This window comes from Mobula birostris, chromosome 4, assembly GCF_030028105.1.
Source record: "Mobula birostris isolate sMobBir1 chromosome 4, sMobBir1.hap1, whole genome shotgun sequence".
Lineage (NCBI taxonomy): Eukaryota > Metazoa > Chordata > Chondrichthyes > Myliobatiformes > Myliobatidae > Mobula > Mobula birostris.
In genome coordinates, this window is record NC_092373.1 from 92,305,083 (window position 1) to 92,327,696 (window position 22,614).

At 41.7% G+C, this 22,614-nt stretch overlaps 1 protein-coding gene across 1 annotated transcript in view; it reads right to left on the reverse strand.

Annotated features, from left to right (window-relative positions):
• Window positions 1-22,614, reverse strand: part of ubxn7 (UBX domain protein 7) — a 130,148-nt gene that overhangs the window by 21,104 nt on the left and 86,430 nt on the right. The window contains exons 8-9 of the mRNA XM_072255752.1: window positions 21,471-21,598; window positions 20,837-21,239 (exon numbers count right to left, since the gene is read on the reverse strand). Of these exons, the coding sequence (XP_072111853.1) occupies window positions 20,837-21,239; window positions 21,471-21,598 (531 nt within the window). The remainder of the gene's footprint in view (window positions 1-20,836; window positions 21,240-21,470; window positions 21,599-22,614) is intronic.

The window sequence follows — 22,614 nt, forward strand, 5'->3', positions numbered from 1 at the left end:
GTCACGCTGTATTAGCCACTTTCACCCTGGAGATGCAAAACGAACTTGGGAAACATATACAATATACAATTCAACCCTGTCACCTATTGACCCTTTCATTCCAGATCTGGTGAATCCTTCAGCACCTCTGTAAACTTGCATAAAAAGAACAAGATCTTTAGCCCATGAAGCTGCAGCAGAATTAAAGACACAAACTCTACTGGCATAAGGGTTAATTCATGTAGCAGAATAGTTAATGTACATCTCAACTGGGGTGAACATGATACTGATTAATAGGCTAGCACAAGTCCAGTTAACGCGTACTAGTTGAGATAAGATTGACGGTCTCCTACGTTCTTCTTTATCTATGACAGAAGCAAAAACTAATTAAATTCAGTATGCATTTCAATCTTTGATTAGAAAATCACGTTACCTCTGATACATATACATATAAGCTAGCAAGTGCATATTTCAAAAGGGTGGGGGAAGAAAGAAACTCTGCATATTGTTCCAAAAGATAATACAACTTGCCTAACATGATACACTCCCTATAAGTTCACTTCAAATGGCCCTTTCTGTCTTGTATTCTATCATTTATTGGTTCTAATATCTAACCTAAAAAAAGAGAAACAGGTCAGCATTTCTCAAGAGCATCAGAATCACTTTTGCCAAAATGTTGCTGGTATCATGTTTCAAGTGGCACACTGGATCACTTACAACACGCTGGAGGAACTTAGCAGGTTGGGCAGCACCTGTGGAAAAGATCGGTCGACATTTCGGGCTGGAACCCTTCGTCAGAACTGTGTATTTTGTGTTTACGATTTTGTGTTTGTGTTAACCTTCTGAAGACCCATGATATTTATTTTTTTAAGACATGCAATTCACATGCTGAATGAATTGTACTCCACAAAGTAGATCTGACCTTGAATGCAACATTCTACAAAAGGCAGTGGATTCGGCACTGTACGTCACGGATAAAGCCCTCCCAACCATTGAGTACACTTACATGAAACATTGTCACAGGAAAGCAGCATCCATCATCAGAGATTCCCACCACCCTAGGCCATGTTCTTTTTTGCTGCTGCCATCAGGTAGAAGGTACAAGAGCCTCAGGACTTACACCACCAGGTTCAAGAACAGTTGCTACCTCACAACCATCAGGCTCTTTAACTTTCACTCACTTGTCCATCCATTGAGATGTTTGCATAATGATCTCACTTTATCTTGATGTCTCATTGTTATGTACGTGTGCACTGCTCGCCCATGATCTTGTTTTTGTTCTCTCTCAACATCGGTGTGCTGAACCGCTGTCAATCTTCATCTAGAGCACTGGTGGGCTGCCCCTTTGTCAGAACTATTCCAATCAGAATTTGGAGGGTGCAATTTTAAAAAGCCAGTATCTGAGAAGAGGGGAGAGAGCAGCTGGGGAGAATCGGCCAGTAAAGAATCATGTTAGTTTTTGTACTTACAAACCTGTAGTCTTTGTGTTCTGACCTGTGTTTTTGTACTGCAGATTTTGGTTTTTTGATTACTCTTTGGATTTGGTTGCCCTGGACAGCCTGAGTCTGCCTTGTCCTTTTCCCGTTGTAGACAGTGCACGGCACTGACAGTGGACTTGTTTTAATGTTGCTCCCCTGACACCCCTAGCCAACAGCCATCAAGGGAACACAACATAAATTGGGGCCTGTCCGGGATACTTCCTGTTGGAGTCAGTTTCTTTTGTAAAGGGTGAGTTTAAGTTATTTTTTTTCTTTTGAGTGGACACCATGATACTAAGGGTTCTCCAGTTAAGTTAGTGTGTTCCAGCTGGAGTGTGTTTACTCTTTCCATCGGAACACTAGTTTGTTATTTTGCTTTGTTACTTTCTACTTATTGTTTTGGAGGGTAATCCTGGGTGGGGGTATGCTATCGGACAATTAATTCAGGATTACCAGAGCATTGTTTAATGACGTGCCTATTAGAACAAATGTGTTGGAGCATGACATTGTTGCGAATGGTGCGAAGCTTATTAAGCAGCATGTGTCCTGTGAACCCCAGTAAAAGAGTGTTCATTCAGCAATCCTGCTCAACCGTGGGCCAGCCCATCCTAACGCTAGTCCGTGGAGTTCCCCCTGAATCCTGGTGCCCAAGAGCAATGGGACTGCCCGCTTCTGCACAGATTACCTGAAAGTATATGCTGTTATGGTGCCGGACTCATTTCCACTGCTGCATATGGAGGATTGCATTAACAGAGTAGGTTCAGCTAAATTTGTCAGTAAGCCTGACCTGCTAATAGGATATTGGCAGGTCCTGCCAACTCCTCATGCCACTGAAATCGCTCCCTTTGTTACTCTGGACCATTTCCTCCAGTACTCTGTCATGGCATTTAGAATGCATAACACACCCACAACATTCCAATGACTTGTGTTCCTAGTTTTAGAGGGGGTGCCTAACTGCCAGGCTTATTTAGATGACCTAGTGGTCTATTCTGCTGACTGGCCATTCTTCAACGTGTTTTCATGCGTTTAAATGAGGCCTTGTTGACCTATATTTCAGCTAAGCGTGACTTTCGGAAAGCTTCAGTCACTTATACGGGCAAAGTCATTGACTGGGGTCCAGTGCGTCCAATTGATGTGAAGATTGAGGCAATACATTTCTTCCCTGTGCCCGATACAAAGCGGCAGCTCCAGCGCTTTTGTGAATGGCTGGTTATTATCAATGTTTCCATCGAAATTTCTCCATGGTGGTGTCCCCTCTTACTAGCCTGCTGAGCTCTTCCTGTGAGTTTGCATGGAGCTCAGAATGCCAGGCGCCGTCCGAGCCTGTGAAGATGCTATTGTGTCACACACCTGTTCTCAAGCCCTTCAAGCTGGAGGTTGATGCCAGTGCTATTGCAGGAGGATTATAACGGTATCAACCACACCGTTATTTACTTTTCCAAGAAGTTTAATATTAAGGGAGCAAAAATATATTTCAGACACACAGTCTTGATCCATGAGTAATTGTTATTTTTGTTGTAAAGTCGAGGCAAGTTTGTTATTGTGGGTGAGGTTGTTACGTGCGTGTGCCTGTGTTCTCTCTCCTCGTCCAGCTTCCATTGTTTCAGATGTGCCGAGCTGCTGTCAATCTCCATTTAGGGCGCTGCTAGACCTGCCCCTTGTCAGGACCACTCCAATCAGGATTTGGAGAGTGCAATTTAAAAAAGCCGGCATCCGAGAAGAGGGCCGCTGGGGAGAATCGGCCATTAAATAATTGCATTAGTTTCATATTTACAAACTTGTAGTCTTCGTGCTCTGACCTGTGCTTTCATATTACAGATCTGGGCTTTTGGGCTACTCCCTTGCATTTGGTTGCCCCTGATCACTCTGTAAATACCGCAAATACATTACAAATAGGACCACCTGTGTCAGCCTTCCCCTTTTCCCATTGCAGGTAGTGAACGACACTTGTTTTTCTGTTGCTCTCCCGACACCCCTAGACGAGACCCAACAAGAGGACGTTAACACTCATGTTCCCATTATTTATTGCTATTTATTTATATTTGCATTTGCAAAGTTTGTCTTCTGCACTTTGATTGATCTTTCATTGATCCTGTTACAGTTACTATTCTGTGGGTTTGCTGAAAATGCCCACAGGAAAATGAATCTCATGGTGACATATAGACATATATAACTTTGAACTTTGACAATTACTGCTAATAAAATGTAGTTGAAGAGTTCACAGTTTCAGATATTAAACCGAAGCCTATCTGTCTATTGTCGAATAAGAGGATAATACCTTGAGCACCACTTATCCACATTGAAATAGCACTGAAACAGACTAATTGGTCATTCATCATCTCAGTGGTGCTGTTGTATCTCATGTAAGCAGCACCTATAATTGACAATAGATTTATTAGCTTTTAAACAAGTCCTAAGATTGTGAAAGATGACATTATAGGGAAGCCCTTCTTCCTGCTATCAAATAGCTCATTCCATATGTTGTGTAGTACCTTCCAGGCACATTGCCCAACTGGTACGCAGGCTGGACACACTATGCAGTGAGCAAGCTGGGATGTGACACTGAAAACAGTTGGGCTATAACTGGAACCCAATCAGGATTGCAAAATACTGTCCTTCAAATAAGAAGGCTTTTCTGTACTTCGACTTCTGTTATTACAAGCGGTTATCTCTGAGGTAATGTGGCAGGACTTTCAAAGAAATAGTAATGCATTCAATGAATCACATCTTTAAAGGAAGCTATGCACAACAAGAAATATTTGGCACATCAAGAATTTTTAGACAAGTCAAATACGTTCTTTGTGATTCATGGTCATTTGAAGTATTTTCTCATATCCAACAGCTTGACCAGCTGCTGATGTGCACAAACCATAACTTCAGACCCAATGCAGAGAAACTTGGGATATCAGATAAAAGTTTATCTTTCTCAGTGACAGACAAATAATGTTGACATATAGAGATCATATCATCTAAAAGCCACACAGTAAAGCATGCTAATGACACAGTGGTTGGCCACAAAGTAAGCTTTGGAGATTAGCATCTGAAATTACATTAAGAAATTATATCAATATGACTAAACTATGGCATATGGATTCCAATGTAGGCAAACACATTTCACACTTAAAATGGATAGAAATACTTTCTACATGGTGAAAAGCCAAACATAGTGAAGGCCATAGAAGGATGGGAGTCCAAGTACATAGATTGAGGCATTTTATACCTGCAGAACTGAAGTAAAAGGTAGTAAAAATTATATCTATATGAAGTTCTGATCAGACTACACCTACAGCAATGAGAACAATTCTCAGGAGCCTTTAGTTTTGTTAACTAAAAATATTTTGCAAAAAGAGAAAAAGATATATATAAAAATCATAGAAAATCAAAACCTTATTAAATGTCTGCAGGTGAAGAATTCTTTGGTCTGTTCTGATGAAGGATTTGCGATCAAAATCATTGATCTCTTTCCACAGATGCTGCCTGACTTGTAGAGTTTTCCCAGTACAGGTTGAAATCCTACAGGTTCAAATTCTAAAATTTGAAAACCTCCTAATTCCAAATTTTTTTGAGCGCTGACAAGACATCACAAATAGGAAATCCATAAGATGCTGGGAAGGTTCCCAGACAATGCACAGGTCTCTGCGCATCAGAGGTCAGAGACCATTCTGAGACCTCACACATGGAATGTAAAATAGAAAAACACTGCATAAAGTAAAACATGAAAATCTTGGTCACGTATCATCAGCATTGCAGTGAATACATGCCGCTTAATGGCACACTGATCATGAAACAAGGAAAGACAAACAGAAAACTGAAGGTAGTTAGGAACATTCAGCAGGCAGGTTGCAGAAATTTAAGGCATGGCATTAAATTTTTTTTTTAAGTGTCTGCTGATGAAAATCTAACACCAGAACAAATATATGATGCTGATTGTTTTTATACCTTACACAAAACATGAAAAAAATACAAATACTGTAACCTTTTAATCAAAACACAGAAAGCCTGCCATTGGTTGGTTGTTGTTCAACAGCTGATTCCCGATGCTGTTGTGCTGCTTTTGATACCCTACACACATTCTATTTTCATTTCAAACAACAGGAACTCTGCAGATGCTGGAAATTCAAGCAACACACATCAAAGTTGCTGGTGAACGCAGCAGCCCAGGCAGCATCTCTAGGAAGAGGTGCAGTCGACGTTTCAGGCCGAGACCCTTCGTCAGGACTAACTGAAGGAAGAGTTAGTAAGAGATTTGAAAGTTGGAGGGGGAGGGGGAGATCCAAAATGATAGGAGAAGACAGGAGGGGGAGGGATGGAGCCAAGAGCTGGACAGGTGATTGGCAAAAGGGGATACGAGAGGATCATGGGACAGGAGGTCCGGGAAGAAAGACAAAGGGGGGGGGACCCAGAGGATGGGCAAGAGGTATATTCAGAGGGACAGAGGGAGAAAAAAGAGAGTGAGAGAAAGAATGTGTGTATAAAAATGAGTAACAGATGGGATACGAGGGGGAGGTGGGGCCTTAGCGGAAGTTAGAGAAGTCGATGTTCATGCCATCAGGTTGGAGGCTACCCAGATGGAATATAAGGTGTTGTTCCTCCAACCTGAGTGTGGCTTCATCTTTACAGTAGAGGAGGCCGTGGATGGACATATCAGAATGGGAATGGGATGTGGAATTAAAATGTGTGGCCACTGGGAGATCCTGCTTTCTCTGGCGGACAGAGCGTAGATGTTCAGCAAAGCGGTCTCCCAGTCTGCGTCAGGTCTCGCCAATATATAAAAGGCCACATCGGGAGCACCGGACGCAGTATATCACCCCAGTCGACTCATAGGTGAAGTGTTGCCTCACCTGGAAGGACTGTTTGGGGCCCTGAATGGTGGTAAGGGAGGAAGTGTAAGGGCATGTGTAGCACTTGTTCCGCTTACACGGATAAGTGCCAGGAGGGAGATCAGTGGGGAGGGATGGGGGGGGACGAAATTATTTTCATTTAATGATATGTAATCATTTTAGCTGTAAATACGTGTGATCAACAAGTGTAAGACAATGACTGCTTACCAGTAACACAAATTCAGGGTCAGAAGACAATCCCAAGCTATCTCATTATATTTTCTAAAATCTGAAAAAGTCCAAAATCCAAAACACTTCCAGCCCCAAGTATTTTGGATAAGGGGTATTCAACCTATATTTAGTACAGGTGTCACCCGCTTTTCCAACGTTCGCTTTATGAAACCTCACTGTTATGAAAGACCTACATTAGTTACCTATTTTCGCTAACGGAAGGTGTTTTCACTGTTACGAAAAAAGGCAGCACACGCCCCGAGCAGCCACTCCTCCCCTGGAACTGCATTCTAGCCAGCTTTGCTTAAACATGTGCCTGTGAGCAGCTGTTAGCAAGATGAGTCCTAAGGTATTGGAAAAGCCTAAAAAAGCTCGTAAGGGTGTTACACTTAGCGTAAAACTAGACATAATTAACTGTTTCGATCGTGGTGAACGAAGTAAGGACTAAGTGAGTTTGGCATGTGGAAGTTGACGAAGATGATGTTGAAGAGGTTTTGGCATCCCATGACCAAGAACTGATAGATGAAGAGCTGATGCAATTGGAAGAGAAAAGGATAACAATCAAAACCGAATGCAGTAGCGAATGGACCGAAAGTGAAGCTGTCCAGGAACTGAACGTGAAGCAACTGCGTGAGATTTTCGCTGCGATGATAAAGTACGACTTTAATTTTGAAAGGGTACGTCGGTTTAGGGCATATTTGCAGGATGGTTTGAGTGCTCACAAAGAACTATATGATAGAAAAATGCGCGAGGCTAAGCAGTCAAGCAAGCCTTCCACATCAGCCGCAGCAGACGACAAACCTCGACTTTCGCCATCGAGGCAGGCAGAAACAGAAGAAGCTGACCTGCCTGCCCTGATGGAAACAGACGTCAATGAGATGACATACCAGTGTCTCACCACCCCAACCCCCAGGCCGCAGACCGATACTTTGCCGCGGAGAATGCAGCGGTAGCCAGGATGCACCCAGCACATCTTTAAGAAAAAAGCCGAAATAAACAAGCTAATTAATTAGGTGCCGCCCAGCACGTAAATGTCGGCCTAGATCAGAGGCGATGCATCGGTATTGGCCGGCAGCCTGGAGGGTGGGAGCCACTGCATCACCCCAACCTCCAACAATTCAACTTAACCATCATCAGCGCTGCCTTCCTGATTCCAGTAAGTGATACTACACTGTACATACATTATTTCTACTTCATATAGGCTGTGTATTTTTATGTGTTATTTGGTATGATTTGGCAGCTTCATAGTTTAAAGGTTACTGGAGAGCACTTGCACCGTGTTTCTGCCCAGAGCACTTGCGTGAGATTTTCGCTACGGAGAACAGTGCAGCAGTAATTGTACAGGAGTATTTCTACTTTATATAGGCTGTGTATTTATCATATCATTCCTGCTTTTACTATATGTTACTGTTATTTTAGGATTTATGTGTTATTTGGCATGATTTGGTAGGTTATTTTTGGGTCTATGAACGCTCACAAATTTTTCCCATATACTGTAATTGCTTCTTCACTTTACGACATTCCGGCTTACGAACTGTTTCATAGGAACGCTCTACCTTCGGATGGCAGGGAAAACCTGTATTGTAATTTCTGTTCTCATTGAATAATTTGAGTTGATTACTAGTCTTACTGTTAAAATAGTGAAAAAGTTAGAAGCTAACTGTCAAAATAGCAAAATATTTTATCCAACTACCAAGATTTGTGCCATAGAAAAGCTTATAAAACAAAGACTTTAAATATAGCAGGGCAGATTAGGAGGTACAGGATCAATGCACTTAACCTAGGAATCCCGAGGGCTAAATAAATCCAGAATTTAAGGAAAATTAAAGCATTTAGTTCTTTCCTTTTTAGGTAAAAAAAAACTACTGAACTGCTGTTAAACCATGCATGATTCATTATCATTTGAAAGCGGAAACTTGCCTCTAAAAATTCACCCTTGGTTTAAAGACTTCCTAATTTGCAGTTAAATGCATAATTAAGGTGCACATGAAAAAAAGTTACCGCGTTTACAAATACTGTACGTGGATGCTGATGCTGGACTTAATCTATAGTACAGGTTGTGATTTTGCTGCAATTAATCTTCTATCAAGATATTAAGCAGAAGAGATCTCACTTGTGCTATCTTCAGAGTCATGAATTGTACATAAGAGTGCAATTTCAAAGATGTCAAGAACAAATTCCAGATGAAATTTATTAGGTAAAGTTCCGACTAGTTTTATTGCGGCAAATACATCTGAACGAGCATCAAAAGCTTTCCAATCAAACTGCATACCAAGAAGTCTGTCTGACTCTCGTATTTTGAAACAATGCAATGAAGACTATGCCCATAAAGCTCCTTCAGTGTCAGTTTACCAAATAACATAATCCAGTATAATCCATTGCATCTTGGTTCGGGGTTGATCTCCATCACTATAATCCTCTCCAAACTCTATCATATATTCACAACTACCATTAATTTCCAAATATAAGAGTGTCTTCAAGGAACTCTAACCTAGATTCTTACAGATGGCTTTGAGTGACCCCGTTTCCATCCAGGGGGTCAGTGTAGACATGGTGGAGGATTACAAGTACCTGGGGATACAAATTGATAATAAACTGGACTGGTCAAAGAACACTGAGGCTGTCTACAAGAAGGGTCAGAGCCGTCTCTATTTCCTGAGGAGACTGAGGTCCTTTAACATCTGCCGGACGATGCTGAGGATGTTCTACGTGTCTGTGGTGGCCAGTGCCATCATGTTTGCTGTTGTGTGCTGGGGCAGCAGGCTGAGGGTAGCAGACACCAACGGAATCAATAAACTCATTCGTAAGGCCAGTGTTGTTGTGGGGATGGAACTGGACTCTCTGACAGTGGTGTCTGAAAAGAGGATGCTGTCCAAGTTGCATGCCATCTTGGACAATGTCTCCCATCCACTACATAATGTACTGGTTGGGCACAGGAGTACATTTAGCCAGAGACTCATTCTACCGAGATGCAACACAGAGCGTCATAGGAAGTCATTCCTGCCTGTGGCCATCAAACTTCACAACTCCTCCCCTGGAGGGTCAGACACCCTGAGCCAATAGGCTGGTCCTGGACTTATTTCATGCATAATTTACATATTACTATTTAATTATTTATGGTTTTATTACCATTTAATTATTTATGGTGCAACTGTAACGAAAACCAATTTCCCCCGGGATCAATAAAGTATGACCATGACTATACAATTACCATGAGCTCTGGATAACTGATCAACCAGAAGCACAAAATGTTCCAAATTAATATACAGCAAGTAAACTACCTGGTCAGATTTACCTTTCAAAAAAAATTATTAAAGTCTACAGTGACAAGTTCAACAGCATAACTGTATTTTGCATTTTTAAAAATCATCTTATAATGAACAAGGCCTTGATTAAAAACGGGTTTAATCTTTTTCTTGGAATTCAATAAAATTAATACAAATGTATAGAGATAGCATTAATAATAAAGTAAGTGAAGCTACATTTCCCATGAAACTTTTTACAGCTATTTTACAAGAGATTAAGATAGTCTATTTTGAAATGAGATGCTGGCCATTGCTCATTGTTAGCTCCATAAATTGAATTCTTATCACAATTTATTGCATCAGTATCCATACTGCAGGTGGTTTGTATATCATTCAAATTATACTTGAACCAATCAAGAATGTGAAGGAGCAAAACTGCTTTCTCAAAGGCATGGTCTGTGCATTCGGAATTGCGGGCTAATGAAAGACAATTCTGATGCAAAAAGAGCTTTGAAAAAATTAACTGGGGTACTGGTAGTCAACCACATTCATCACATCATGAAACAAAGTCAGCCACATCTGTTATATCATATACCAAGCCGATGCAAAATAGCGCAAGTTCAAAAGCATCAACAATAAACAAATAAGCTAATAGCTAAATATCAGACTCAAAATGTTTCTATTTGCATATTACTTTACTTTATTGTCGCCAAACAATTGATACTAGAGCGTACAATCATCACAGCAATATTTGATTCAGCGCTTCGTGCTCCCTGGAGTACAAATCGATAGTAGATATTAAAAATTTAAATTATAAATCATAAGTAGAAAATAGAAAAGGGAAAGTAAGGTAGTGCAAAAAAACCGAGAGGCAGGTCCGGATATTTGGAGGGTACGGCCCAGATCCGGGTCAGGATCTGTTCAGCAGTCTTATCACAGTTGGAAAGAAGCTGTTCCCAAATCTGGCCGTACAAGTCTTCAAGCTCCTGAGCCTTATCCTGGAGGGAAGAGGGACGAAAAGTGTGTTGGCTGGGTGGGTCGTGTCCTTGATTATCCTGGCAGCACTGCTCCGACAGCGTGCGGTGTAAAGTGAGTCCAAGGATGGAAGATTGGTTTGTGTGATGTACTGCGCTGTGTTCATGACCTTCTGCAGCTTCTTCTGGTCTTGGACAGGACAACTTCCATACCAGGTTGTGATGCACTCTAGAAGAATGCTTTCTACAGTGCATCTATATTACTATTTAAATATTACTATTTACTTTAATTAAATTAGCGAGGGTTTTAGGGGACAGGCCAAATTTCTTTAGTTTTCTCAGGAAGTAAAGGCGCTGGTGGGCCTTCTTGGCAGTGGACTCTGCTCGGTTGGACTAAGTCAGGTCATTTGTGATATTGACCCCGAGGAACTTAAAGCTTTTGACCTGTTCCACTTGCGCACCACCGATGTAAATTGGATCGTGCAGTCCACTGCTCCTTCTGAAGTCAACAACCAATTCCTTTGTCTTGCTGATGTTAAGGGATAGGTTATTGTCTTAGCACCGTGCCACCAGGTTCTTAATTACCTCTCTGTACTCAAACTCATCATTACCCGAGACACAGCCTACAATTGTTGTATCATCAGCAAACTTAATATATTGAGTTCGATGGAAACTTGGCTACATAATCATGGGTGTACAGTGAGTACAGCAGGGTGCTGAGTACAAAAACCAATGCTTTGAATTTTCAGTGAAATACATAACTCTTTGCACAATAATATATCTTGCAATTGAAAAATAATATCTGCGGATGCTTTAAAGTATGTTACAAAACATTCAGATAAATATAATGGAAAAGAGCATTTTATTATGATAATGGATGGCAAGAAGAAATACTCTTTCCATTTTCTATACCACCTATCCATAAAAAAATGAGGTTGCTATTTTATTGGTGGTTCATTAGCTTCAGGTTGACCCCGAGCACTTTATAGTTGATGTGACATTTTGACAATCACCCATTGCAGGAAATTTGGTGACCAATTATTGACAAAGTTCCCATTAATGCTAATATAGTAGTGACCAAATAATCCGTTTGAGCATAAACATCAAGAGAAACATGAAATAATATCACTGTTGTTCTTCAAAAAACAAACTACAAGAGCAACTTAATTAGGTATTGGAGTGAAATCTGGTGTGGCTTTCTGCTGTTGTAGCCATCCACTTCCAAGGTTCAACGTGTCGTGTATTCAGAGATGTTCTTCCGCACACCACTGTTGCAATGCATGGTTGAGTTACTGCTTCCTCCCTGTCAGCTTGAAACAGCCTGGCCATTCTCCTCTGACCTCTCACCCACAGAACTGCCGCTCACTGGATATTTTATGTTTTTCACACCATTCTCATTCTGTTGTGCATCAAAATCCCAGGAGATCAGCATCTTCTGAGATACTCACATCACTCTGTCTGGCATCAATAATAATTCCATGGTCAAAATCACTGATCAGATTTCTTCCCTATTCTGATGTTTGGTGTGAAGAACAACTGAACCCCTTAACCACGTCTGCATGTTTTTATGCATTGAGTTGCTGCCACATGATTGGCTGATTAGTTACTTATTATATATTTATTGATTAAAGATACAGCACAGAATAGGCCCTTCAAGCTGTACCACCCAGCAACCCCAACCACTTGATTCTAATCTAATCACAGGACAGTTTACAATGACCAATTGACCAACTTGTTACCTCTTTGGACTGTGGAGGAAACCGAAGTGCCCCAGTAAACCCCATGCATTCCACGGGGAGGATGTACACACTCCTTACACATGATGTGGGATTAAATTCCGAACTCCGACGTCCTGAGTTGTAATAGCGTCGCACTAACTGCTGTGCTACCTTGGCATCCTTAATGTGTAAATATGTGTATCAGGTGTGTAAAATTGATACTTCTGGCTTCACCAGTTCAAATAACCTGGTCATTATTTCAGGTACATCCACCAATCTCTGGATTTACGTACCAACAAAATTTGGCAGGCAGGTTGGTCATTTCGTAATCAGGCTTCAAAATGATTAGTACAGAAAGGGAAGCTATGCAGCCCACCTTTTTGTGAAGACTAGTCTTCCCTTCAGTATTCAGAAGACGAACGAACAGTAGGTGTTGTGTATGAAATATGCCCTTTAGTAATTATAATTGTGACAACTGTTATGTTTTGTCACTCCAAAACATTCAACTGAAAGGAAAAGACAGGAGTCCAAAATGTGAGTTTAACTTAGTTTTACTTTAAGCAAGGCGCACACGTTATCGGTGGTCGCATCACAATGTATGCAATTCATGTACTGAATTATCTAAATGAACAAGAATGCTTAATCAATCAATCAATATATATACCAGATTACTCTAATATCACTGAAATATTAAATACACACACTCCTCTTTGCTTAGCCATAAACTCTAACTCAATAGAGAATGAATCTCGGCTATATACACATTATATAAAGTAACTACTATATACAGACATCCAGAGCATAGTAAAGTTTAAATTGCACCATTGAGGCCTAAAAATTTAATTTCTGTAAAGGATTTCTTACTCTTGCGGATTAACTTCCTTCCTGACAAGGAGTATCTCTCTGCTTGGCAGATGAGACTTGTGGGTGTGAAAACAATCTCAGGTTTCGGGACCTCCTCTCTGCTGGTCGCAGGAGTTGACTCTGGGACTGCAGGAAGTGGCCCTGACAGCAGTAGCACCTTTCTTCTCTAACAATTGATTCTGCTCTCCTCGACTAATCGATGTATCGTCTCCTGATGATATCAGACGCAATCTCCACAGTGTAGGAGAGTTGTCCAGGTATGTTCTTAATCTTTCCAAGTATCGACTTTTGATCACCTCTGTAGTCCCTCACCGGGACTGCTTGTCCAGGAGTGAAACATCAAACCTCCTTCTTTGTCCTGCATACCCCTTCTCAGATTGGGTTTGAGGAGATCCAAGCATAAACACAAGGGACGACCCTGGAAAAGCATAGCTGGTGAGTTGTTAGTTGTGGAGTGCACCACATAGCAATGTGCAAGGAGGAAATTGGTAAGTTTCTGATTCAGTGTCAGTGTGGTGTCAAGAAAACAACCTCTCCCTCACCGTCGCAAAAACAAAGGAGCTAGTTGTGGACTACAGGAGGAATGGAGACAGGCTAGCCCCTATAGACATCAATGGATCTGGGCGTGAACGGGTAAGAGGGTGAGCGGGTAAACAGCTTTAAGTTCCTCGACATAAACATCATCGAGGATCTCGTGGATTTTATGTACCGGCTGTATGGTGAAAAAGGCACAACAGCACCTCTTTTACCTCAAGACGGTTGAAGAAGTTTGGTACAGACCCCGAAATTCTAAGAACTTTCTATAGGGGAACGATTGAGAGAATCCTGACTGCCTGTATCACTGCCTGGTATGGGAACTGTACTTCCCTCAGTAGAAGGATTCTGCAGAGAGTGGTGCGGACAGCCCAGCGCATCTGTAGGTGTGAACTTCCCACTATTCAGGACATTTACAAAGACAGGTGTGTAAAAAGGGCCCAAAGGATCATTGGGGACCTCAGTCACCCCAACCACAAATTATTCCAGCTGTTACCTGTTGTGTTCTTCATACGTACTGTGGGTTACTAAGAACAAACCATATTCTGGAAGAATAAGAACTAGAACTTTTAATTACAATAGCAAACAGCAACCACGTTTCTTACAGCCATGCTTTCTAGATCATTCTGTCATTTCTGCGCATGCTCCCAACTCTGTCCAATCACGTTCTTACACGTGACACATGATATCACCACACTACCTTCTGGGAAACAGTACCGCAGCATAAAAGCCAGGACCAACAGGCTCCGGGACAGCTTCTTCCACCAGGCCACCAGCATGAATTAAGCAGTCTGAAGCTACTGTATTTCTACGTTATATTGACAATCCTGTTGTACATAATATTTATTATAAATTACTATAATTGCACATTTGAATGGAGATGTAACAAAAATTTTTACTCATCTATTTGAAGCATAAAAGTAATAAAGTCAATTCGATTCTGCTGACATTGTTTGCAGTGTGTTCTTTTGTCCATAGTCTAAATTTTCCACTAAGCCAAATAAGAGTCATAGGGTCATATAGAATGGTACAGCACAGGAATGGGCTCTTCAGCCCACAATGTTGTGCTGAACCAGTTAAGGAGTAACCCCCTCCCCCAAAAAAAGCTAATCCCTCCTTCCTAGACAATGTCCCTATCCCTTCATCTACATTATATTCATGTGCCTATCTAAGCGTCTCTTAAAAGCTTCTAACGTATTTGCCTCTACGCCATACCAAGCTGCGCATTTGAAGCATCCACACTCTTGAGGAAAAAAACTTACTGCTCACATCCTCTTTGAACCTACCCCCTCTCACCTTCAATGCATGCCCACTCGTATTAGATATTTCAACTGAGAAAAAGATACTCCCTGTGTACTCCATCTCTGCCTCTGATAATCTCATAAACCTCTATCAGATCTCCCCTCAGCCTCTGCCACTCCAAAGAAAACAACAACACAAGTTCATCCAATCTCTCACGATAGCACAAGGCAACATCCAGGTAAACCTCTTCTGCATCCTCTCCAAAGCCTCAACATCCTTCCTATAGTGGGATGACCAGAACTGTATGCAATACTCCAGATGTGACCAATCCGGAGTTCTATAAAATTATAACATAACCTCTTGATCTTTGAACTCAATTCCTCGACTAATAAAAGCAAGCATTTCATAAGCCTTCTTAACCACCCTATCAATCTGTGCCGCCACTGTCATGGAGCTATGAACTTGGACCCCAAGATCTCTCTGCTCAGCAACACTGAAGGGTCTTGCCCTTAGCAGTGTACTGTCTCCTTGCATTTTCCCAACCAAGGTGCAACATCTCACATTTATCTGGATTAAACTCCACCTGCCATACCTCTGTCCATAACTGCATCTCATCTATATCATACCATATTCTTCACCAGTCTTCTACACTATCCACAACTCCACCAATCTTGGCATCATCTGTAAACCTAATAACCCATCCATCTCTATTTTCATCTAGGTCATTTATATACCTCAGAAACAGCAGAGATCCCAGCACAGATCCCCTATGGAACACCAATTACACAGCTCCAGTTTTAATAAGTCCCTTCGGCCACTACTCTCTCTCTTCTATGTGCAAGCCAGTACTGAATCCAAACACCCAATTTGCTGCAGACCCCACGAATTAGCTTCCCATGAGGGACTTTGTCAAATGCCTTACTAAAATCCATGTAGACAACATCCACTGCTCTACCTTCTTCAATCTCTCTCACCACCTTGTCAAAAAACTCATCAAGTTGGTAAGACACGACCTGCCCCGCACAAAGCCATGCTGGCTCTCCCTAATTAGGCCGTGGGGTTCCAAATGCTCATACATCCTATCCCTAAGAATTTTCTTCAGCAATTTCCCTACAAATGATGTGAGGCTCACCGGTCTGTAGTTCCCAGGATTTTCCCTTGTTCCCTTCTTAAACAGAGGTACAATATTAACCACTTGCCAGTCCTCCAGGACCTTGTCTGTGCCTAGAGGACACAAAGGTACTGGTCAAGATTCTGGGGACTTATCCACTTTAATACTCATTAGGAGACCCAACATTTCCTCCTCCTTGATCCCTAAACACCCCAAGATATTTATACACCCAGAACTGATCTCATGGTCCTCCATGACTTTTTCCTGGGTAAATAACAAATGTTCCCTCTTTTATCCTCGAGTGGTCCCACCCTCTCCCTAGTTATCCTCTTGCTCTTGACGTATGTATAGAATGTTTGCGATTCATTTTAATCCTACTTGCCAAGGACTTTTCATGGTCCCTCCTGGCTTTCCTAATTCCTTTTCTGGCTTCTTTATAATCCTCATGTGTGCCATTTGATCATAACTTCTGAAGCTTTAGATACTTTTCCTTTTTCTTCTTGACTAAATTCATCACCTCTCTGGACAATCAAGGTCCTCTTATCTTTCCATCCCTGTCCTTCCTTCTAACAGAAACATATCCTTCTTATACTCTGTGCAATTTATCTCTAAACTCCCTCCAAACGTCTGATGTTGACTTGCCAGAACAAAGGTGTTTCCAAATAACTCTCCTTAGTTCCTGACTAATGGCATCATAACTTGCCCTATTCCAAGTTAAAATTCCAACAAGGACCATACCTATCCTTATCTATGGCTATCCTGAAAGTTAAGAAGTTGTGGTCGCCGTTCCGTAACTGTTCATCCACTGAAAGGTCAGTCACCTGGCCAGGGTCTTTACCCATCACCTGGTTCAGTACGGCCCCTCCTCTCATTGGACCATCCACATATTGATTTAAGAAACCCTCCTGGATACACTTAAATTCTGTCCCATCTAAACCTCTTGCACTAAGAAGGTCCCAGTTTATATTAGGGAAATTGAAATCCCTCATGACCACAATCCTATTATTTTTACATATTTCCTTAATCTGTTTACATATCTGCTCCTCAATGTCCCAGTGGCTATCGGATGGTCTGTTGTACAATCCCATCAGCATGATTGCACCATTCCCATTCTTGAGTTCTACCCAAACGGATTCAGTGTCTGAACCCTCCATTACATCTCCCCTGAGTGCAGCTGTGGTATTGTGTTATTGTGCCTGATTAGTAGTGCAACATCTCTCCCCCCCCACCCCAACTTTAACCCCTTTCTCTATCTTTTCTAAAACATTGAAAACCTGGTATATTAATCACCCATTCCTGTCTCTCTCTTGACCAAGTTTCAGTAATGGCTACATTATAGTTCAGTGTACTGATCCGTGCTCCAAGTTCATCACTTTTACCCATTATACTCTTAGCATTAAAATACACACACTTCAAACTAACCAACCTATCATACCTATTATTTCACTTTTGTTCTTCAATACTTTCCCTGACACCTACCTTCCTATCCAATCCTTCACTTACTGACTTGGTGCTCCAGTTCCCAGCCTCCTGCAAAACAAGTCAAAACCCTCCTATAAGTAACATTAGCAAACCACCCAGCCAAGATATTGATTCCCCTCTAGTTCAGGTGCAACCCATCCCTTCCCCAGAAAAGGGTCCAATGATCCAAGAACTTAAAACCCTGCCTCATCTTCGCAGCCACTCATTCATCTGTGCTATCATCCCACTCCTACCTGCACTAGCCTGTGGCACTGGGAGTAATCCATAGAATACTACCTTGGAGGTGCTTCTCTTCAGCCTTTTCCCTAACTCTATACACTCACTGCGTAGGACTCCTCTTCCCTTTTTTGACTATGTCATTGGTGCTAATATGAACCACAACCTCTGGTTGGTCACCCTCCCCTTCAGAATATTCTGCAGCTGCTCTGATACATCCTGAACCCTAATACCTGTGAGGCAACACACCATCCTGGTGTCTTTTGTGTCCACAGAATCTCTGTCTATGCCCCTAAATATCGAGTCCCCTATCACTACCACACTGCCTGCCTTTATCCTTCCCTACTGAGCCTCAGAGCCAGCCACAGTGCCACTAGACTAGCTGCAGCTGCTGGGCCCTGATAGGACACCCCACTAGCAGTATCCAGAGGGGTATACTTGTTGCCACAGGGGAACCCTGCACTGACTGCTTACTCCCTTACCTCTCCTGGTGGTCACCCATCTACTGTCCGAAGCCTGTACTCTGGGTGTGACCACCTCTTCAAAAATCTCATCTATAATGTATTCTGCATCCTGGATGATCTTGAGTACATCGAACTCCAGCTCCAACTCCTTAAACTGGTCAAACAGGAGCTGAATTTGGGTGCAATTCCCACAGATACAGTCATTAGGGAAATTGTCACATCTGAAAGGAGTAGCATTCCATCCTGACTATGTACTTTTTTCAAAAAAAAAAGCTTTTCTCCTTATTTGTTCCTCTGACTGCTCTTGCCAAAGCTTGTTAAGCTGAAGCCTTGCCACTCTATCACAGGCACACTCCAACCCTGCCTGCCTTTTATTTGCTGCTGAGTTTAGCCCTCTGATGCTGCCACTTACTGCGTCTGTGCAGCCAAAAACAGACCAGTCTTACCCAAAACTGCTCCTTTTTTCCCTCTCCCGACCTTCAGTAGGGCTCTGACACAGACACTCACTGTAACTGAGGTGCTGAAAAAGACTGACAACAGAGTGGCAAGTGCATGGAACACACCACCAAGGGTGATGGTAGAAGTGGATACATCAGAGAAATTTAACAGGCTCTTAGATAGGTGGATGGATGAAAGAAAAATGGAGGGCTAAGTAGGAGGGAAGCATTAGATTGACTCTGGAGTAGGTTAAAAGGTTGGCACTACATCATGGGCTGAAGGGCCTTTTACTGTTCTACAGCTCCTCAAGTAGAAGCAGCCATTTAACACTTTATCAGTCTTACACAGAACATAATACATCTTCTCAACTCCAGTTGGTACATGCCAGCTTCATTTTCTTTTTTTAGACAACACTTCATTGTAGCTCAATGATTTAAATGCAAATAGATCTGGACAGCAAATCTGTACACAGTACCAAAACATGGTTTCAAAGTCCTGCACAATCTCAGCAAGGTATCAATAAGCTGTATTGATATCCCAGTTGCTTACAGTACCTGTATTTTTTACATTTTCTGTATCATGAAATAGCACACCGAGATCCCTGTGAATATCCAGTTTTAATTCTTTTTCCGGCCTAAGATAATAACTATACATTGTTGAACAGCCCCAGTTACACCAAAAATGAGACCGTAATCTGATAAAGCTGCAACACAACATCCTATACATGTTAAGCTCCACACGGTAAAGAATGAGCTGTCCTACCATCCACTGACATGATCTCAGCTCTGCAAATGTGACACATACAGTTATGATTGCTGGAGGACAATCAGAAAGCTAATAGGAGGTGAATGAGCAATGAATATCACTGGACTCAGCTAGATGATCCGTGGATAGCCCCTGTCAGCCTACTCCTGAAGTCTGCCATCATGGAAGACAATCTTCAGAAAAGATGATTCAACACATGAAGCAACAGCTGAGAATATGGCCAACAGAACACGCCAGCTGGAGTTCCAAAGAATGGCACTGCAAAACTTGTTATGAAACTATCAGAATTACTCCAAAAGAACGATAATGTGGCTATCCTATGTGCTAAATTGTTTTGGTATGTCCTGTCCATTAAAGGATAATCTAGCTAACTACTGCTATATTAACCAATAACAGTCAATATATTAATCAATAATGGAAAGTGCCATGACAATTAATTATAATAGAAAATGCTGGAAATATTCAAGTCAGGCAGTATTTGAGACAGAAAGCACATTTCCAACCTGTTACCTCTCACCAACAAATGCTGCCTGATTTGCCATGGATTTCATTTTGTTTTTATTCCAAATTCCCAGCAAATACAGTTTTGTGGCTTTGGACATATTTTGGTCAATCATTTCAACCCTAGGACATCATTGCATCACTGTTGATCAGAAACTCATAGACTAGTCACGGTAACATTGCAGCCAAGAAGAGAGATCTGAAGCCTTTCCACTAACCACAAACCAGGAAGTGATGGAACACTCTCCCCACTTGTCCAGGTGAGTGCAGCTCCAATAACTTTCAAGTTTGACCCCATCCAGGACAAAGTATCCTATTTGATTGGAATTCCATCCACCTCCCCCACCATCAGTGCATTGATTGAGGTGGGTACCTCTTACAAAACGGCCTATGCATTCTTGTTGGCTATTCTGTCTGTAGTAATTTCTACACCACGAAAACATGAGGACAATGAACCTAGGAAAAATACCAACTGAAAATTTTCCATCAAATTTCATATTTTCTTTTGGAAAGATAATGTCCTCACTTCATGGTTGCATTATGACATATTCAATCATGACACATAGTTGTGATAGTTACTTCATGTGGAATCTTGAAACTTGCCACCCAAGAATATAGAGAGCACCATCTTCAGAAGAACCGCACTTCAAGGAGACAACTCAGTAATAAATTCTAAATTATTATTCAATACCATAAAACAATAAATAAATGTTGGTCCAACTGTTCCTTAATATTTACACATAAACTTAAAGGAAATCAGAAAATGGTCCTTACCACTGTTATCAAAAAAGACTGCTGTATCTTCTATTTCTTGCTGCTTTGTTGAGGTTTCTGCATCCGCCCCTGTTCGATTTTTTTCAGATCTGTCCTTGCAAGAAAATTCCAAACTAGTTTCTTTTCCTGCCTCAGTCCTTTCAGCAAATTCTACACGTGTTTGTTTAATGCTTAGATCCTTGCGTGGTGTTTGCTTCTTTTTTGTGGTACTTTCTTCTTCCCTTTCTTCATCTGAACCATTAATAGAAATGAATCCTTCACTGTCTGAAAAAGCTTCTGCCTCCGACTCATCCTCTGATTGATCCTCATTCTCAGGGCTTGACGACTCATAATGTGTTTCTTGTAAAGAAGCCTTAATTGCTGCTTCTAGCTGGCTATCTTCACTGGCATCTATTAAGCTCTCCTAAAAGAGAGGAACCAGGAAATGGAAGATGATTATCACAAAGGATTATAAAAAAAAGTATAAGACTATTATGGCCCTATACTTCTGACACTGAAGCGCACCGTGCTTCTTTTCCCATCCCAGACATTGGCTTTCTCTTTTTTTTTGAAAGACGTCTCTGTTGGCCATCCCTCACTGCATTGCCTTTTGCACACAGATGCCCATATAACACCTGCAGTTTTGCACACTTACTGATCGTAGTCGCTTCTTTGGTGGGCTACAGGAGAGTCCATCTAATAGTCCATGCTCTGTTAAAAATCCCGTCACCTGCTCCAGGAATGAATTCACATCCAAGTTACGCCATTCAACTAACTTTTGACCTAAAGAAGAATTGGGGTGGGGAGGAGAGAGAAACTAGTGAAAAGCAAATTTAAAGAATTACAAGCCAAGTTTTATTTTCCAAACTTTGCCAACAGTGGCACAGCTAGTAGAGCTGCTACCTCATAGCACCGGAGAGCAAGGTTCAATCCTGACCCCAGTTGCTGTCTGTGTGTAGTTTGCACATGTTCCCTGTGACCAGATGCTCTGGCTTCTTCCCACATCCTAAAGACATCCTTGTTAGTAGGTTAATTGGCTGCTGTAATTTGCTCCTAATCTACAAGTGAGTGGTAGAATCTGGGGTAAATTGATGGGAATGTGGGGAGCATAAAATAGAATTACTGGGAAAATATGGTTGATAGTCGGCACAGACCAAGTGCGCCAAAGGGCCTATTTACATGCTGCATCGCCCCAGGACCCCAATGATATTAAATCATTGGAGATGAGGTGAGTTCATTGCTGGACAATGGAAAATTATGTTTTAAGAATAACTGTCTTGTCAGTGATTGAAAACACTAAATTTTCACCATGAATATTTATAGTTATCTTATTCATCATTCTTCACGTACCTCAAGCAGACAAAAGTTGCAGCAAGGTAGCGCAGTGGTAAGGACAATGCTTTACAGCACAGGCAACCCAGGTTCAATTCCCACTGCTGCTTGCAAGGAGTTTGCACGTTCTCCCCGTGACCGCATGGGGTTCCTCTGGGTGCTCCAGTTTCCTCCCACAGAACAAAGGTGTACCATCACTGTAAACTCTCCAGTGACTAGGTTAAATCGGGGGTTTGCTGTGCAGCGTAGCTCTAAGGGCCAGAAGGGCCTATTCTGTGCTGTTACCTCAATAAATAAAGAACTGCCACTCTCAGGATGATTTTTTTTGTTTTTTGCAGCATTCTCTGTAAACTCTAGAGACTATTATGTCTGAAAACTGGGATACTTAAGACTGCAACACAAGAAAATCAGCAGATGCTGGAAATTCAAGCAACACACACAAAATGCTGGTGGAATGCAGCAGGCCA